Source organism: Cygnus olor, chromosome 8 (genome assembly GCF_009769625.2).
Source record: "Cygnus olor isolate bCygOlo1 chromosome 8, bCygOlo1.pri.v2, whole genome shotgun sequence".
Lineage (NCBI taxonomy): Eukaryota > Metazoa > Chordata > Aves > Anseriformes > Anatidae > Cygnus > Cygnus olor.
The window spans coordinates 8,614,219-8,631,550 of NC_049176.1; the positions used below are offsets into that span (position 1 = coordinate 8,614,219).

General features: G+C 36.0%; 1 protein-coding gene across 1 annotated transcript; it reads right to left on the bottom strand.

The window, feature by feature from the left end:
* Positions 1-8,306: 8,306 nt before the first annotated feature.
* On the bottom strand, positions 8,307-13,320 carry RGS21 (regulator of G protein signaling 21). Its single transcript, XM_040565736.1, is given in 5 exon segments — positions 8,307-8,688; positions 9,664-9,747; positions 9,749-9,831; positions 10,445-10,506; positions 13,217-13,320. Coding segments are annotated over 5 exon segments (537 nt in total). The 3' UTR covers positions 8,307-8,484.
* Between the last annotated feature and the right edge of the window lie 4,012 nt (positions 13,321-17,332).

Below are 17,332 nucleotides of genomic sequence, written 5' to 3' on the forward strand. Positions count from 1 at the left end.
TTGCTAATCCATCTGTATTGCATACTTGTAGTCTCATTACTCTGGTTTCTTGAGTCACACTCTGTGCCTTCTGTCTTCATGCTCCTTTAACACGTATGGTTCACGTACCTCCTCGACAAAGACACTGTATTTATGCTTATCTCTTTAATGTCTGTTAATAAATCAAATGTGTTTTGCCCTAATTTCCTAGTAGCCAAACTCCCTGCTATTCACTAGTAATTTGCTGATAAATGGGGTGCAACTGATTTCAAAATACTGAATTTTGAAACTTTTGGAGAGAAGATGAGTTCTCTGAACTCTGCGTGCCAGTAGTATCATGAGGGGGGAAGAGCCCTGAATACATCTCCAGGCTGTAACATTCAAGATGTGCATGGAATTGTAGGGCTGCAGTTGGGCCTGCATGCTCAGCTCTATGTGTATTGCTTCCAGCCCTTGAAGCAAAATTCAGCAGCAGGTTGTCCTTAATGAAAAGTGATGTCCCTGGAGTTCAATTTCTACACTCCACATGGTAGCCAAATCCTAAAAGAGCATTGTATAAACATTGTTTTTACTTCAGATCTTGAGAAGCTTTTTTTGGTAACAATTAAAATACACATTTGAATAAGCAAGCTTTTTTGTCAAGGTGCGCAATGTCCTTCAACGATATTGCTAGGTAACACCTGCCTAGTGGGCTGCATTTCAAGGTGTTTTTCCTTCAGTATATTAGTTCACATTTATGAAACTGCCTCATTACCTTTTTTCCTGTCTTTATTCTGCTGTGTGCAGTTTTGTACAACTGCTTCGTACTACCTACCTTTGTAAAACCTGCAGGTTTCATTTGCATATGAATTTTCCATGCTTTTGTATAATCAAAGAACTTAAAGAAGGTCTCTGATGGGTTGTGTTTCCTTCTGTCAATTCTTTTTTCACATGGATTGCTAAAAAGAATCAACTCCTGGGAGAATTTTAATGCATAATTATTACAAAAATAAATAGTAATACCAAAATAATAATGAAATTTATTACAAAAATTGTGTTAGATAATTTAAAAAGAAACATACATCATCATTTTGTGTACAATGCATTAATAAGCACTTTGGTAAGCAGTAACTCAAAGGAATTGCCTTATGGACTTCTAGTACCAATGCATCAAAAGCTTTTCGTAGAGGACAATAAAGTATGAAGTAAGTCTAATTTCACTCTGTTCTGAAAGGAAACCAAGCAAATCAACCTTGTTAAGAAAGAAGTGAATGTTTTTTATTTTTGTAATTATTAAATCCATAGATACAGTTGACACACAACTGCATTTTTAGGGGGTAAAGTCCTTAATGGTGGTGGGCATTCTTTTTTATTAATTCACAAAACCTGTGGAGATTTTTTTAGAAGAGCAGACAAGCACTTTTTAAAAACTGCAGTCTGTTACTGAAATTCTCCTTTTGTGTCCACCTTTGCCATTCCTCCGGTTCTAATTTCAGTTCAGAGTAGAAACTTATTACCTGGTCATGTATGGCTAGGTAATGTGTTAGTCCTTCTAAAAATATTTTTTGAAAATTTTAGAAAAAACTTGGGGAATTACCATAAGAAGAACTACAACCAGGAAGTTTATTATTAAAAAAAAATGTTTATAATTTAGGCAAAAAGGTAATTTCATTAAGAAAATGAATGTATTCCTGGCTACAGAATTCAGCATCACTGTAGTATGTACATTGTAAGTGCAGAGAGATCAACATAAAGTGTAACATAAGACTAACTGAAAAACGACATAAATATCAAAGTAGGAGGTATGAGAGAAGTGCAGTTTTAGTAATTTCTGTCTCAGTATATAAAACTTCGAATATCGATTCACTATCATCAGTGAAAACCACTTGAGACTGCAAAAAGTGTCAGAATTAGTGTCTAGCCTAGCATATGTTGCACTTATCATTTGACATGAAAAGATAAATTTGTCACAAAGAAATATTTTATGCCATTTGACAAGCTACGTTTTTCATTTTATTCCTCTAAAAGACGAACCTCTAGTAAGAAAATCAGTAAATACAAGGGCCTTTCAGAACTGCCATTTTATCTCATTCTAGCAGGCAAAATGATTGCATGTAGATCAAAATCCAGTCCATTTGTTCTGGAAATTAAATTCAAATCTAAAATAATGGACTTTGTATGATTATATATATGTATTTTGTATGTAATTTTGCTGATAGTGCTTCAAGAGAAGCGATAATGCTGTACAAGTTTAGAATGAACTTGAAGATGTCTTTTCACAGTGATGAGCCTAGGCAGGTAGGTGGAGTGCAGAACTTAGAGAAAACGCAAGAATTGGTCTTAGTCAATAGCATTTTTTTCTGATATCTCCTAGTTTATGCAGCATTGTTTTACAGTGTCAAGAATATTTCTGAAGTCTTCTGTTGTCAGCGAATTCAGCCTGCATTCGCCTATGCATCTCCTCTACTGAATGGAATGTTTTAAATAACAAACTAGTTCAGCCTTTCAAAGGAGCTAACCCTGGTAAATTCTCTGAATTTCTTGAAATTATAATTTTCTATTGTGATATATTTATGCTTCTTTAGGTTCTTTATCTTTTATCTGTTTAGAATCAAATGCCCTTTGTGCCATGTATGTTGGCTACTTGCTTAGGTTAGTAGCAGAAATACCTATATCCAAATCAGAAATATTATTAAATAATATTGTTTGTGTGTGCTGGTCGTTTAGAGACTGTAGCCTGTAGTTAACATAGTACAATTCTTCTGTATTTCAGGAGGAGAAAAAGGTAATGCATTTTAAGTAAGGCTTTTTTTTTTTTTTCTCTACTGGAATTTAGTGAAAATATGAAAGGTGAGTACAGGGTAGCTCACCAAAAGAAGCTTCAGCCTATGGATGATTGGCAAGTCTGGGAGTCCGAGTTGGGCAATCTCTCCATATCCTGCCTTTCTATATTCCCCAGCTGTGCAAGCAGGGGAATGTTGCTAGCAACACAGATAAAAATAAGAGGTATTTCTTCAAAAAATACTCAATCTTGAATTTCATGATTTCTTCTCTTCCTCCCCTCTTCTCTCTACCAAAACACCATGTTTAGAAAACAACATAATGCATGCAAAATTCTTCAGGAAACATAATTTTAAGAAGTTTTTTCTTTCCTTTCTGGTTTCTGAGTCTTCACGTTATAACCACTGCATTAAAAAAAATAATGTTTTCCCTAGACTTTTATTGAGTACATTCTTTTGTTTGCCTTTCCAGCACTGTTATGCATAGTGGGGAAGCTATTCATAGAACAAATATAACCTTACATGCAAACCTAAATGCAAACAGGTATAGGTGGGGAGACAAGTCCAGCTGTACTCATTTTATATGCAAAGATAAATGCAATACAGAAAACAATACAAGGCAATGTCTCATTTAGGGCAGAGAAAAGATATCATGGCAGCCAGAAACCATAGCAACAAAATAATAAACGAAGGGAATCATTTACTCTAGTGCTGTCTCATTTGTTTCACTAAAGCTCGGAACATCCAGAGCCTCCTCTGAAATGTCTAAGAATACATTGAATCTAATTTACAGACCGTAATATTATAGAAGTTGAAAAACTGGGGAAAATGGAAAAGTTTTCTAGGAGGCATTTTGTCTCAAAATGAACAGCTTAAGAATATATAAAGTAGAACTTTTAGTGATGTTTTTAGTGCCACATATCAGTCCTTCAAAATACTTTGTCACTAAATGAGTTAGTTCAAAATTACAGTATTGAACAATTATAATTCCTAAACACTGTAGAGACTGCACATCACACAGTATTTGAAGGAGAATATGCACAAGGATCTTGTTTTTGTTACTCAAGTAATAAAACAGGGACTTCTTGAGCTACCTGAGATCTTTAACCAATGTTAACAAACATGGCAATTCCTCTTTTCATGGCTTGAAAAAAGGTAGAAAATACACTCGGTGCTTCAGGCCCACAATGTGCTTCAAAGTTCCAGGAGTAAGGATGTTATAATGATTTCATGAATCTCCAGAGTTTGGACATCAATAAAAAATACCTTAGGAAACACTGCATGGAAATTTGTTGACTGAATATCTACTTAAATACGATGACAACTGTGTAACCAGAGATGGATATTATTAGACTTACACATTTGGGTACACAAGCAAAACTGTTATTCAATACAGGTTAATGGTGCTAAACTCTTCTCTAATCATCTTAGCATGATAATCATCTTATTTAGCATCAGACACTACTGGAGGGATTCAGTATTTTGAAATTTTTGTTCAAACTTTTTGTTTGGATCAAGACTGAAATGAGTCTAGGAGGGTCTTGTGCAAAGCCTGGGACTCAGTGTGTATGTTCAAGTACATTTATGTATTATAGTTTTAGCAGGAAATTTTCTGATAAAAGCAGAATGCAAAGTTTTCAGATCCAACATTCACAGAGGTGTGCAGCATTTGACAAACCTTTGACAAAGCATAGGTAGGAGTCTTGCAAAGTCTAGTCTGCCATTGGAAATATACCAGGCTGCTTGTAACTCGGGATCCCGGGCTTCAGGGCAAGCCTGGAATCAGTCCTGTGTTGAGGACATAATTATGCCTTTATTTTATATATATATATATATTTATATTTATATATATATATATATATATTTATATTTATATATATATATATATATTTATATATATATATATTTATTTATTACTTGTTTGTTACTTGCTTATTATTATTTATTTATAATATTTTTATGCCTTTAATTGTAATTCTGGGACAGTCCTGTCATGATGTGTGCATGATGGATCTGGCAGTCTGTGAGTCTAGATGTTGTGGGAGGTTTAGGATTGTCACTGCATGCAGGAGCCGAGGTTTGGTTTTGTTTTAAGAAATGTGGTGTTATTAAGAAGTAAACCCCATTTTATTTCTATCATTTATATTTGGCAGGATTTTTTTTTAGTTCTGAAAGAGGTTGAGTCCTCTAAAAAAAATAGTTCTCAAAATTGAGATTTTTGCCTGGCTTGGACTTGTAAATAGAGAAAAACAGAATAAATAATCATTTCTTATTTCTTAGTGACAGCAAGTGGGAGGGTTGCAGTGCAAACATTCTTCCTAATAGAACTTTCTGTGAGTGTTTTCTATTTAGGTACAACAGTATTTTCTTCATCCTTTTATTGCAGACTAGCTTAAAAAAAAAATCTGCCATAAATTCTGTAAGATGATTGTTGAAAGCATAATGCTGAATATTGTTAACACTACAGTCTTTTCTTCTCTTCCCTTACAACCCAAAACTGTTATAAGTAATTCTGGTAAAATGTTAGCACTTGATGTTCCACAGGAATAGGTAACTTATACAAGATTAGTTGTGACCCCTCTCCACAAAATTTATATCTGGGATTTTCAAACTTTAGTGGCTTTGGCAATGCAGATGTTTCTCTGACTGATGCTAAGTGGCTTTGGTCTGAGGGATCACTCTGAAGCCCAACCACAGATCCGGCTTTCCTGTAGTGTTTATGTGCTCCCTAAATGCTAATGGGCACATCTGTACTACATTTCAATGGAAGAGGGAGGTAACCTCTCCATTTCACGTTTGTTGCTCAACAGTTTATACAAACGGGCCGAGCTCATGTTGGAAATTCTTGGTAAAGCTCTGGGATTTGGGCAAAATTCAGTCTTCTAAGTTGTACTTCAGTTCTTGGCCTTTTCCTGTGCCAAACTACCACAGTTTGGACGCTTGGTTTTGAGTTTTTTTCACGTGAAAGTTTGAAGCATCAGTTTTAGATCTAGAGGATAAACAGAAATAAAGACTACCGGCTCCCAGCTTTCTCATCTGGGTGTTTTCAGATGCTTTCTGAAATGTATCTTTGATAATGCACATCTTGTACTGTATAAATTTTCAGAAATTTGATTGCTCAACTCCAAACACTTCAACATACTGTAGAATCTTTTGTTTGGTTGCCTGTTATGTAGTGAGATAGTGCTCTGATGGTTTGAAAAATTAACTGTGCACACACATCCAATTATCACTGGATATATCCGAATTTAAATTGATCGTGTATTTAAACTTTGCGAAGTTTCATCTCATATTTAAGCACCAGAAATAGGTTAATTTATAAAAGGGTTGAAAGGTCTGCTCAGCAAATTTGTAATTAACTTTGTTAATTAATTAACACTAATAATTTTTATCAGGTGCTATGAAAAATTAGTATTTTTATATTACACTTCAGTCTGTGATAACCCTTAAAAGTGCAATTACTGTACATTTCTGCTTAAATTTTCTAAATTAATTGAAATAGTTTTAAAACCATCCACGGTACTTTATTAAGTAATTATTAAAATGAATGTCAAATGCTGACATGTTAAGAACAGTTTCCTCTTGATGACAATTATGCTGGTAATAAGAGAATTAGTCGGATCTCCATCTGCGGTGGACGTAGGATGTATTGACACCGAGGGCTTCCTACTATTGTTTTATAGAGTTATCAGAAAAATAGCATGCATTGTTTTTATCAAGTTAGACTGTTTTATATTTAACTTCTCCTTATCCTGTGTTTTCAAACAGTCAGGAATTAAAGATCCCTAGCAGCCACCTTGTCTGCACTTTCTAGTTCTCTTCGTGATGAAGTCAGAAGTGCGGAATTTTTAAAGGAGTACTGACGTGTGAGATTTCATGATCACACATCTATTTTCGAGGTACTTTTTGTCCTTAGGTTGCTTAGATGCAGCAGAATTTTTTGGTTTTCTACTTGACCTATTAAGAAAGGTGACTTGATCCTGCCTCTTCCTACATGTGGGCATTTTCTCTTCTGAAAATGAGGTTTGGATTTGTAAGAGGGAAAAATGACTTGCTACGTTTTTGAGTAAATCGTATAATTTCAGCAATCCTGATCGCTGTCTTCACTGTGACTTTAATCAGCAGAAATTCCCCAGTGCAGAAGTGATGCCGAGGCTGTGCTGCAGGCGGAAGCTGCAATTTTCCACTGAAGTATCATTGCAAAATGAATGGTAGCTGTGGGACTGCAGAACAAAACCACATCCTCCTTGTAGCTCAACCTCAGTGCTCGTGTTCATTTCTCTGTTAACCACTAATGCTGGGGAATAAAGAAACAAAAAGAAATACAGAAAGCAAGAAGAAAATGTAGGTAATAGCCTAGGCTGTGGGTATCAGAGAGTAGCTATTTTACACCAAATTCACCTACGTAAGCTGTGGTACCTAAGTACATAACTGAGAGCAGCATACTAGCGCTTTCAGACTGCTTAATGTCTTTTATTGTCTAAGCAAACTTGTTCTTTAATTTAGTTTGATAAAATAGAGAGGATCTTTTGTGTATAGGATGCAATAGCATGTAGAAGGCAGGAGGAACAGGGTTCCAAAACAGGGAGGGATCCGTGGAGATTTAGAGCAGCTCAAAGCAAAAGAATCAAATTCATATCAAATAAAAGTTGGTGGGTGTTTTTTTGTTGTTGTTGTTTGGTTGTTTTTTTTAAATCTTATTTTTGTCTCTTATGTTTAGAACTATTTTCTATTGTGAATATTCTTCCTGTCCCATACGGTTTAGAATGCTTTTTTTCTTGAAGAGCATGCCATAGCTCCTTTCTTCACCTAAAAACATGCAATAAATCCTCTAGTAGCAATGAATGAGATCAGTGTGCATGCTTGTAGACATGCAAAGATTGTACTAGAATCTTTTTTATATCTTGTGACACCATGCACTAAATTCTGATTTATGTGGTTACTTGTCTAAAACTGTTGGCCTACTTTTCTGCTTACCTTTATTTCATTGAAAAAAAGTAATCATTGCTGGCATTACTTTGTCATGTAGACAGTACAATTAATACATTTGGAAAAGCAAAGAAAATGAATTTTTAATAGAAAATGTACAAAGGTTTGCACTTCTTTTCCAAAATGCCTATGCAATTAATAAATGAGACATTTCAATGAAAAATTTAAATGAAATAAATGCAAAGAATATGGAAGAGAGTCATATTAAAGAGGGCTGTACTATGAAACATTCACTATTCTAAATGCCAGGAGCAGAAAGCATCTGTTTATTATATATTGTCCTTAATTTATTATCATTCACAGTATGATAAGAGGTTTTCAATTTTTTTTTTTTTTTTTTTTTTTTATCAATTACAGATAAAGAGGTGAATAAAAGTATTTAAGTTCCTTGAAAGGAATTTATTTTTTGAGGCCATACTTCTAAAGAAAAACCAATGGCAAACCAGGAAACCAGAACATTCTGTTTACAAAATGTGAAAACACTTTGACTAATAAAGAAAGTATTGGAAAATTTAATAGCAAACTTTTTTTTTTTTTTTTTTACTGAAAAGTTAGCTCAAATGTCTTAGCATGTTTCCATTCTGTTTCTAGGATACTTCTCCACCAACTTTAGCAGAAAAAAATCATGTATTTATTGCACTTAAAAACACACTAGTTCTGGTTTGTACAATCACTTTAATAAAATACTAGCTGTACTGATTTGCAACAGGAGGCATTTATAAATTCATAAACACTCAAGTCTTTGGCATTTCCATTTTCACAAAAACGGGAGCCACCTCTTTTGATTTCTATTCTGTTGCTTCTTTACTAGTTCCTTATACTCGTTTGACCTTAGAAACCTGGGAAAAGAGTCCTTTGCCATGAGACTATAAATTAACCTTTGAGCATCATCAAAGCAACTGAGGGTGGGCTCGGAGATGTTCTGAGAGATGTGGTTTCTGGTATGGAAGTCAATATTTATCTGTAGGAAGAAAGGAAAAAATCAATTTCAGTTTGACTGGAAAGCTGAAATCTGTGTACAGGACACAGTCAGCAGTTGAATTTCCTCCCAGATATCCTGGCTGATGCAAATTAGTAGGGAGGTCTTCTCTTCTTTTCTAGCATGCTGAATTTTGCATTTTATTTGGTTCTTTAAAAGTTGGCATCACTGAAAAAAAGAAGAGGAAAACTTGCTTTTGATTATCTCATCTTGCCAGACAAAATCCTATGAAGTACAGTTTACTAATAAGTAAATTAGAGATGAAGATATTCCATATCATTTTAGGTTTGGGCCTTACTCATTTTGTAAGGATTTTTTGCTCTTAATAGTAATTAAATGGATTTTGATCATGCATAAGATGTGGAGACGTTCAAAGCATGGTCACTGTCAAAAGCAAAAAACATCAGCATTAAAGCTTGTCAGGAATCACACATCTAAGCAACAATTAATTAGCAATTTGTTCCTCCACAATGAGTTTTCTTTTTTTAAATAATGATAAAATGGAATCCTGTGATAAAAATTTTTGTAAATTTACATTTTAATATTCATCATGGCAAAAATACCTGTACAAAAGAAAATGAACAAATACAGTCATTAACATCCCAATACGCTTGTACCTAGAATATGGAGGAAATGATGCTTATTGCATGAAAACAGTTAGGGAAAACAAATTGTATTGAACATATATTTCCTTAAATCATAAGACAAGTTTCTGAAGGCAAGATAAACACATGCCCCATGTGAAGAATGTATTTGACATATTGCATTTAACCATAAGACGTCTTTGTTTGCTTCAGAATTTCAGAGTGTTTTTCACCTGGTAAATAATTGTCATAAAAATGGAAGAGAAACCATGTTAAACAGTGTTTTCTGTCATTCCAGGAATTTTGGACCTGAACTTTCCATTTTATTCCCATCTTCAGTGAGTACCCAAAGTACATGCAAAAAAGTATTTACCTCCTTTGGAGCATCAGCTTCTATAAAGTCAGAATAAATCCTTTGGGCTTTTAAGGTGATCTTGGTGGAGGACTTGGTTTTTTTTGAAGTCCTCGCAAGCCAGCCAGAACTCTACGTTCTCCTCACTGAACTCTGACTTCAAAAACTTCCTAAAAGCCTCCAAGCCATCTGGAGAAAAATGCATGAGATGATGGGTAGAGGAAAGCCAAAAGACCAATGCAGTTTATATATGTGTGTGTGTGTATGTATATACATACACATGCAGGGTATGTAGTGTCACTTATGTTTCTGATATTGTCTGTCATCCAGGAGTTAGCCCAAAGAGGCTGTTGGGTGGATTTAAATAAATAAGAGAATAAACGAGCAGTGGTAAGGTGTTGATTGGATTTCTTTCAGAATTAACTGAGGAATATCCCTCGTACCTTCCCAGTGTGGTTTGGTGTCTCTAATGCTGCTAGTTCAAAAGGAGATCTAGGAAATGTTGATCACTGAGGATTTGAGGCTGACCCCTGGACTAAGAAGCACAATGAAAATGAGTTCTTACTGCAGTAGCGTGCTGCTTGTAGAGCTGAGGTTAGCCTGGCCAGACAGCACCTTCATCTCCTTTCAAGGAATGAGTCTGAATTTGAGTCAAGCTCAGATGCCTCCAGCCATAGCACTGGTGTGGCTCAAAGCACGTGGCGAGTTGGGTGGGCACCAGTGTGTAAACCTGACGGCAATGTCTGGGAATTGGTTTGACACGTGGTTGTGTTCTGTTTAATATTTTTCAAGTACTCCTTACCTTTATTAGCTAGTAGTGTGTCCACAGACTCAGACGAAGCCATTGTTTCCTCGATGTTTGACCTGTGGAAACAACATCTATCCTTGAAAATAGCATTGCGATCTTTTGCCTGTGCAGGCTGCGGTAGCTACTCTATTATTTGGCTATTCATTGAGAGAGCAGGGTAGTTCATACTACCCTGCCTATTGAATAGCAGAAAGTCAGCACAAACTGTGACACATTTTTCTTTTCTTTTTTATTTTTTTTAAGCATGTAGGGAACCATATAGACTCATAAAGTAGAATGTTATTTAACATTGGCAACTTGATCATTCACCCAAGATACAGCAGTAATAGTGCTTGCAATTGGTTAAACTATAAAAAAGGCATAGGAGGGATATAAATGTTCTGGAGCATATACTGAATTTCTTCTCAAGTTCAGATGAATTAACCATTAATTTGACATTTTTTTTCTTGGAATGAGTAGAATTATCTAAACAGCTACCATGCTAATGGTAGCAGGATAACAGGCATTTTTTCAGTTTCTTAGTGGTATAAAAAATTGAAAAAATTTTTAGCTTTTGCTTTTTGTAACTTGCTGTAGGCTTCTGTTAGAAACAAGACACTGAACTAAATGGAGCCTTGCTCCTGCCTCGGTGCTCTGAAGAAGTCCAAGGTGGTTCGGAAGCAAGGCGTAGTGTGGAGGCCAGCAGCGGGCACCCGCAAGCTCTGACAGGCAGAAGGGTGTCAGATAAGGGAACTGTGTGCTAAGTGGGGGGATTTTTTTTTCTTGTAATGTGGGAAGGTTTCATTCATATTCAGTTTAGACCATCTCATGCTGCTTTTGTTGAAACTGTCATATTTTATACAAATAGCTAGAGAGGAAACCAACTTTCTAATCCTGTGGTTATCGGTCTCATATAGGTTATGATAGTGGGGAATCTGAAACTTAATTTACGTTCTATGTGAACATAATAGTCACTTGACATACTGGCAGCTCTGGAATCATTTGTGTTAATCCTCTTTCTCATTTGGTGGTAAGAAAGGGGGAACTGGAAAATTCGGAAACATTTTGTTTCAGTGCAGAATCAAAACAAATCCCTGAATTTTTACCAGAAACAGAAATCTTATTTTCTGATTAGTCCTTGTTCCTGTTCAAAAAAAAAAAAAAAAATAAAAAATTAATTTTTTGTGGAGGTTAGTCACTCTGTACTGAAAGGTTTTTCTAAGCTGGTCTTTTTGGTTTCAGACATGCAAATTCAGGGAGCATAGCACTGTTCTGCCTCCAGCCTAGGCCGCAGCTGGTGTCCCTGAGGGCAGACAGGCCTAACCAAAAGTACAGGAGGTCGTTGCTGGGTTGGAAAAGAACCACAATGCACTAACTGACTAACTGGCCGTGATACTGAAGGGTGGGAAAACTGGGTGTGCTGAAAATGGGGTGGAAAAGCTCTGCTGGAGCACCAAAAATGGGGTTGAAAAGGCCTCTGCTCTGCTGGAGCACCTGCTCGAGCGTGCTGTGCTGCTTCCTCTGGGCTGGACTTGTGACACTTACACAAGAACACTTACTTTGTGCCACTGTGTGTACCAGTAATGGTATTTACAATTGTAAATTTATCAAAAGCTAATGTGATGGCATCATATCATGTAACTGCAGTTATATTTATAAAAATTACAATTGATTTTTGCACTGACAACTTTAGGAAGGAAGCATTTTTGTAGTTGTCAGTTTGCTTGTATCCAGACTGCACAAAATGATATTCAAACACAATTAAAAAATATATATTTATACATACATATGCACACATACAGGAGGGAAACTGGAGTGCAAATATATTCAGTCTGGATTAAAAATAAATGAAACCTAAATGTAGCATTATGTAGTACTTTGTGAGGTGTCGTGTGCTAATGGGATTAATCAGCAGAGAATTTCTTTTAGTTACTGTAATAAACTAATCAAATATAACAAATTTTGGGGTGCTTCAGTAAACACTTAAGAACTTTCCTGTCAAACAAAAAAGCATAATGAAAGATGAAGACAAGACAGTATGAACCTAATTCGGCTTCTCTTCCTCATGAGTAATGTTATTTAATTTAATGTTTGTTTATCTCTTGGAGAATGATCTCACTGATCTCCTTGGATTTACTTGAATAGGAATAGCAAGCAGAATTGACAACAAGGAACCAAAATCGTCACATAACACTATAAAGGGGGAGAGAAAATAAAAACTGTCCAGGTCATTCAAAACCCAAGGACCATCCCACAAATCTCCTAAGATTAAAATAGGCATAAAAAACAACTCACTTCACTGGCATTTTTGTTCCACTGTCTGCCTGTCACAGGTAGAGCAGAATTTCTTTTTCTGACTGATCTTCAAGCTGAAGGTAATGTGATAGCAGGAACAATACAATTAGCACGTGAATCACCAAAGAGTACGATACAAATTGAAAAGCTGTTTATAACACCTCCTTTAAATTTTTCTTTCAGAAATGTGGCTTATTTTTCACCAGAAAAATAAAACAGAAAAGTAGAATTTCACCCTTCTATCTTAATTTACCAAAAGTAGTTTTAATTAAATACAATTTATATGCAAATATCTTTTAAAACATTTATGCTCTGAACAACATCTTATCAGAGAAATCATCTTGTGTTTGGCTTACTGAGAGTGGAAAAGAAGGAAGGAAAACAGATTCAGTGCACATAACTAGCAATTTTTTCATTATATTTATTTGCTCTTATGTTGTATCATGTAGTAGCATATTGTAGCATGTAGTACATATATAACTTATCCATTACCTTATACATCTTGAAGGTCTAAGGCCCTTGTACCATTCTCTGTTGTTTATTCGAGCAAGACTGCTCACATTGATACTGCTACAAATACTGATATCATGTGACATTTGAAAATTTTGATGTGGTGATTTCTTCCACTCTTAACTCATTCTGTGTTGTTCCCTTCTAGGAGCACCATTCTGCCCCAGAAACATTCTCATATCATTTTGTCTTTTGCTCTTGATGTGATCTCTCTGCTCTTTCTCTATTCTTTCCTCCTTAGCTTTTTTCTTTCTCTTTGTGCTCCTTGCTTTCCTGAACAAGCAGGCTTCCTGGCTGGTTTCCTGCCTCCCTCCAAATCTTGTGCTGCTGCATCATCCTTTGCTCAGCCAGTCTACCCAGCTTCCCTTATTCTCCCTTAATGGAGGGGAAAATATATACATATTTTAGCTTAAGGAACATATTAGTAAAAGAACAAATGGTTATAAACAGACAGTGAGTAATTTTAGGCTGGAAATCAGAAGGAGGCTTCAGAAAGTGTCATTGTTAACGGTCTCCCAGCAGGATTTTTGTCCTCTCTACTCCTCTGTTCTTCAAAGACAGAGCTTGATATATTTATGAAACAGATTGTTTTACATTATTGCCTTTGATAGTAGAAAACTAGAAATGATGACCCAGTCCTACTTTTTTAATGCTAAACAAGATTCGTGGCAGCAAAATGTGGATCTTGTTTTCTTCCCATTTCAAATTTCTTACCTTCAAATCCACCTGCTTCTGCAAGTAATATTAGAATGTCAGAAATATGAACTATCAATCTGATTCTCTACAGTGCTTCTCATTTCCCTTAATTAGTTATTTTGTCTCATTTCTACAGAATATGTACCCTGGACTATAACATAGTGCCAGACAAGACCAAAACCCTTTCATCCATTATGTTATTAAGACTAACTTCAGCATCTTACAGGCAGGGGGCAAACCTCCAGTATCTGAATTTACATTAAATCATTTGTGACTGATTCAGTCCCAGGTTTGAGCCTGGTAAAAGAGAATAAACATAGTACAAAATGTAAACAATATTGATTTATAGAGATTGTGGCTGGACAGACTATAAATAGTTAAAACTTGAATTTTCTAACAGTGAGACATTTTTAGTTTGTTAGTTACTGTTCAATGACTGTTGAAATTTTTTTTTTTTTTTTATTTTATGGTTTATGATCGCTGATTTAGCATTTTAATACAGAAATAGAAGGCTCTGCAAAGCTGAACATACTTATTTTTGGCCAGTTTTCACATAACCAACATATTTGTTATTAAATAATATGGCTGTGATTTCATAATTTGGAGATGAACTTGCTAAATCCAGCATGAAGATAGTGCATATTTGTAATGGTAAACAGTGTGAACAGTAAACAGCATATAAAGAGTGTCTGAACGTATAATTAAAAAGATGCATTTATTGTGTTATGCTCTTAATCTCTTCTATGGTGTAGAAAAAACATTTTTTTCCTTGAGAATAGAGCAAGATATGGTAAATGTAATTGTGAAATCTATTGGAAAGCAAGACACGAAGGATAATAATTTAGATGCAAGGGCTCAGGTCTTAAAACTGATACTGAACTGCTAGCTGGGGATACTGCTGGATGCTCTGTAATGTAACTTCCATTTGCAAGTAAGTGCCTCATTTTCGACATCATGATTTGCTTAGTCTTTAGGCATGCAGAGAAGATGTTTTCAGGCTCAGTATTACTGCCTTTAGTAGGTGCTCACACCCACGAGTGTTCTGACTAGCACACAAAGTAACTAGCTGGACGCAATCAGATTGCTATTGCATTTTAAGGGATACTTATCACTGGAAGCTGGCAACTGACAGGCAGCTCCCAGGGACCTTGGGAAGCACAGTACCACCTCCATATCATCTGCCAGCATGCAGCATGCCCCAGCCTGTGTTTGGAAGAATGTCTCTGGTGTAAATAGGATAGCTTAAGCTCCCTGGCCCATTTGGGCCTTTACCTTGCTTGACTGGCAGCCACATGCTATTTCTGTGCTGATGGTTTGACGAAATAGATGTCAGCTGGCCAGGTACTTAGATGGGAACCTGATCACAGTTCACAAAAGCTCAAAGAACAAATGAGAGACTCACCATCGTGTAATATGCTGCCCAGTGCCTGCTTAGTGTATGTAAGCTGATTGTATTCCAGGTCCTCAGAAATACAATCTATTTTCAGTTATCCTTTTGGCAGCATGTGACTCTTGCAAAGAAGATATAACAGTCATCACCAGGTAGTAGGCCTATTCTTATTATCCCGGTACAGATATCACAACTATACTATACCGAAGTTAGACAGTCACCTCTTCCCATAATGACTAGCTGTTAGTATAAGAAGTTTAGGAATTTGTCATATAACTCCTCTGTTTGGAATTTAATAATTTCTGAAAAGGAACTCTAATATTTTACTGAAATTTCATAAGGAGAATAATTGTCTCGGTATTACAAAAAATCCATCAGCTGCTTGTGCAGATGTGTTAATTATTCATAATATACTGTATTAAGCAAACAAAGAGAAATATGAAGATGTACTAGAGATGGGCTAGAAATTACACATAGAACTACTTCCAAACTTTCTGGAAATCTGGATCCAGCTGATGTTGATGTTTGCAGCTTCAGTTCACTAATAACCCAGACTGGACTTGCAAAGTAGCTCAGGTCCTTATCTGTTTAGCTAATTTCAGCGTATTTTAAAAAAATAAAAATCTATGAGGCTTCTGACTTAAAACTGTTGACTGTGCTATGGATTTCCAAGTCTCGTGCCTTTGACAGGCTGTAGGAGAGCTAGAACTGTAGGAAAGGGAATGTGGATCTATCGGTTGCACATTTCATCCTTTGCTGACGTTACCTGATAAGAACCATTGATTTATTAAGTATTTGAATCTTCTGAACTTTAAGGCTTACCTCTTGACTTTTTAATGGTATTTGTCTTTTATTTTTATGTATCCTTATGCATTGGTTTCACTAAGTTATCTTCCATTATGAAAAGCTATTGGCTGATTAGGGAAATTAAGCAAGTCATTTTGTGTTCCACTGAGCCACACCTGAGCTAGATACTTATCTCAACAGGCAGCATAAAACATCTGCTCATGTTCAAACTGATGGTGTATTAGCCTAAGAAATCCCTTGCATCCATATATGTTCCTAACAGGGTTGCCTTGTACTCACCTTGTACTCAACGTGAGAAAAGGTCACACTCTCCAACAGCAGTTTTGGCGTTTCCCCTGGATCGGGTTCAATATGTCATTGCCCTTCAGCACCTGGCCTCTGTTGAATCCATTCCACACCGAGCCTTGTTGGATAGTGTTCTGTATAACATAACCTCAGCAGAAAAGTTAATGTTCTCTTGGTCTAAGTAATTCAAGTAAATGTGGACTTTACTACCTACCTTATGTCGGGAGAAGCCAAGATGAGCGGAGTACTGCCGACATCCTAGTAAAAGGGAACCACCTGTCATATGGGATGCAAATACATTTTAATCACAGCACTATGCAAATGTCTGCCTTCCACCTTCTAATAGCACGGTGCGGTTAACTTACTACTTTTTTTTTTTTTTTTTCCGTGTGAATATCTCTTTGGTGTGCCACTGAGGGTTTTTTTTGCATAAGGAAATAAGCTGTTATTTTCCACCCAAGCAAAGCGTGCCCTTCAGGTAAAAGATTTGATTTCAAGAACAATCTGTCAAAATGTTTTACATCATTCCAGGCTCTTTATATGCATGATTTCCAAGTCCTATACTAACACAAATCTACAGTAGAGGAGAATTGACAATTCTCAAGAAAATGTGCAACCTTGAAGATTCTTGTTTAGCACTTGCTGGCAGATTGTTTGTCACAGATCACGTCCTGGATGAATAAACTCTTATTTATATAGCATCAGACTTCACAAAACTTCAGTTTGCGAAAGGAACCTATATAGTGCAAATGTAAAAGACCGTTTTGTGACCTTATGCTCGGAGATGGATATGAATTGCACCAACACAAGAATGTATGAAAGGTAGGCATGATGCCTCAGAAGGCTCTTGAACCATAATTCCCCATATCAGTCTTCTCTTAAGTGGTGCCTTGCTGGTGGTGGGTCCCAAGCCAAGCTGT